The sequence below is a fragment of the Cyprinodon variegatus genome, unplaced genomic scaffold (genome assembly GCF_000732505.1).
Source record: "Cyprinodon variegatus isolate N-32 unplaced genomic scaffold, C_variegatus-1.0 Scaffold1076, whole genome shotgun sequence".
Classification (NCBI taxonomy): domain Eukaryota; kingdom Metazoa; phylum Chordata; class Actinopteri; order Cyprinodontiformes; family Cyprinodontidae; genus Cyprinodon; species Cyprinodon variegatus.
In genome coordinates this window covers 198,688-201,375 of record NW_015151529.1, presented here as the reverse complement: position 1 = coordinate 201,375, position 2,688 = coordinate 198,688, and the positions used below count along the sequence as shown (strand labels likewise).

The 2,688-nt window shown below is 36.3% G+C and overlaps 1 protein-coding gene across 1 annotated transcript in view; it reads right to left on the bottom strand.

Moving 5' to 3' along the window:
- The window catches only part of slc26a3 (solute carrier family 26 (anion exchanger), member 3), a 36,905-nt gene that overhangs the window by 15,402 nt on the left and 18,815 nt on the right, over nucleotides 1-2,688 (bottom strand). Inside the window, exons 10-13 of the mRNA XM_015400136.1 lie at nucleotides 2,367-2,444; nucleotides 1,957-2,052; nucleotides 1,759-1,865; nucleotides 369-438 (exon numbers count right to left, since the gene is read on the bottom strand). Of these exons, the coding sequence (XP_015255622.1) occupies nucleotides 369-438; nucleotides 1,759-1,865; nucleotides 1,957-2,052; nucleotides 2,367-2,444 (351 nt within the window). The remainder of the gene's footprint in view (nucleotides 1-368; nucleotides 439-1,758; nucleotides 1,866-1,956; nucleotides 2,053-2,366; nucleotides 2,445-2,688) is intronic.

The following is a 2,688-nucleotide window of genomic DNA, read 5'->3' as shown; positions in this document are numbered from 1 at the left end:
AGGACCAGCAAAGGGCCAATCAAGGACCAATCAAGGTTCATCCAAGGACCAACCAAGGACCAGCAAAGGGCCAATCAAGGACCAGCCAAGGACCAGCAAAGGGCCAATCAAGGACCAATCAAGGTTCATCCAAGGACCAACCAAGGACCAACCAACTCAAAAGCAGGATGTAAATATTCAATTAAATTTACTTAAAGTTTATTTCTATATTTATTTCTATCTATTTACTATACAGAGATAATAATCACCCTTTATCTCAGTACTAATTCAGCTGCTCTGTGAGGAGCTGGCAGGTTTGTAACAGATGAAATGTGTGTTATTTGCATAGAAATATCTAATTAAATCCCATAAAGAGAGCTTCGACTTACACTGGTGTAGTCCTTCCTGTCTTTGTAAATATCCGTCCCCCTGATGTTAGCCAGTAAACTGCAACGCGGGCTGCGAACAAAAGAGAAAAACAACAAAATCTAACATTAATAATTATCTAATCTTCTATTTAGCATCTGGTCATTGATAATACAAACATAGATTGACATTTATCACATTATTAATGCTAAATTAAGTGCCTAGAGGATAGATAGATAGATAGTGAAGTATCTACTAGGAATAAAGGAGTGAAGTAACAAAGTACAAAAAACAAAGTACTTTATTATTTTACAGTAAAAAATGTTGTCTATCTATACTTTATTGGAGTAATTATTTTCTAGACCACCATTTACTTCTCTTCCTTACATTTTAGTTTTGTTTTATTTAAGCTCATTTTCATCACGGCCTGTTGGTATTTAAAACCAAACAAAAACCAACAAAATTAGTTTCATCCAGACAATTAATTTCTTTGTGGTTTGACTCGGTGCTGCCCCAACTTGTTGCTCACCACAAACCAAAATAAATAGTTTTTCAAGATGATGCAAAGTAAAATTTGACACTGTTACCATTAGTTATAAAACAAAGAAAAGGAAGTCTAACTATTTTACTTAATCTTTTATTTTGAGAATTTAATTTTTATAGTTTTATGTTAAAAAATCCACATAAATATGTTACATAACTAAAAAACAAAATAAAATAAAATCCTATTATAAACCTGTATTTATAAAATTGGAGCTTCTTTGAGTAACTCCCTTAAAATAACATTTAAACTTGATGAATAGGGAACAGAAATTATAGTCAGACGGACTTAATTAGTTTTATTTTATTTTCATCCAGACACCTGAACTGCTTTGATGAGCTTTGATGGGCTGTTCTCTACATCCTGGCTGTTCCTCTGCTTTGTTTGGATGTCTGTTAAAGCTAAAGGTGAACTCAAATATATAAGGAAAACTTACTTTATAGTTGATAAAATTGCGTTTAATTTTTCAACTGAGTCCTCACAAAGCAGAACTACCCAAGAAATAAAATATTTTCATGTACCCCTTGCAATGCACTCGCGTACCACTAGGGGCGCGTGTATCCCCGGATAGGAAACACTGCTTTGAGTAGTTTTAAAAATGGTACTTTTATTCTTTTACTTGAGTAAAAAACTTAAGCTGATCCTCTTAACTTCTACAAAAAGTGTTTTTAAACTGTGGGATTTATACTGGAGTAATAAACATTAAAACTTTTGACATCTCTGAATAGGAAGATATTTCTCCTTTATATTATAAACCCTGTAGCATTTGTTTCTGGCTGTATTTTTTATTTTTTTTTTAGTTAATTCTAAGCTAGGAGACAAACTAAACATTAAGTATTGCATTAGAAAAAGGAGCCTGGCCAGATACTGACAACTGGACCCTGAGGACGACGGAGATCAGCTCCACACCAAGACCAACACCCAGACCAAGGTCCAACCCCAGCAAGATGGCTGCAATACAGGTGACCACCCACACCACCTGCAAACAGCAGAAGAAAGATGTTTCTTTAATAAATGCGAGACATTTACTGACCTTTTTAACTTAGTTGGTATGTTGGTTGTTGTCTTACGCAATCAGGTTTGTCTCTCCTCCACAGGTACGGAATCTCCCCGAACTGCATCAGCATGCCCTTTAGGTTGATGATGACCACGGCACCCAACACAGACTGTCAAAACACAGAGTTTAGAGTCACTGGGTTACCATCACAGCCTAATGCAACATTTACACTAGCCTTCTGAAAGCGTGCAGAGAACGGCCCGAGCGCAGTAACCGAGGCAACTGTTGAGTGTAAATGGAACGCAACTGGACTGCACCATGCTGGACACAACCAAACTGCACTACATCTAGTACTATGTTCACTAGTAGGGCTCGGCACGGTTCATCTGTGCCTCTCTTTTCAGGAAAACGAACTGGAGAGATAGAGCTTCAAGGTGTAAACACAGAGCTTTCCTTTAACAGGTAGGACGGCAGTTCACTCACCTTTGGTAAAGGCTCCAGAAGAAATCCGACAGCCAGAGTGACAATCATCACTATGATAGCTGAAAGTAAACCAGCAACCTGAAAAAACAGAGAAAACATCATAACTGAGATACTACCAACACCATCCGCTCTATAGTTAGTAGACTAGGCTGAACAGAATTTTAAATAAACATTCCCAACAGAGTAAAACTTTGGTGAAAAAGATGGTATTTTGTATTAAAAACACTGTTTAAATTTATGTTAACTGTATAGACTAACGTAATTACCCTAACTACAATTTTATTGTTTATGAATTTGGTGTAAAAGGTATTTCTTAAAGCAA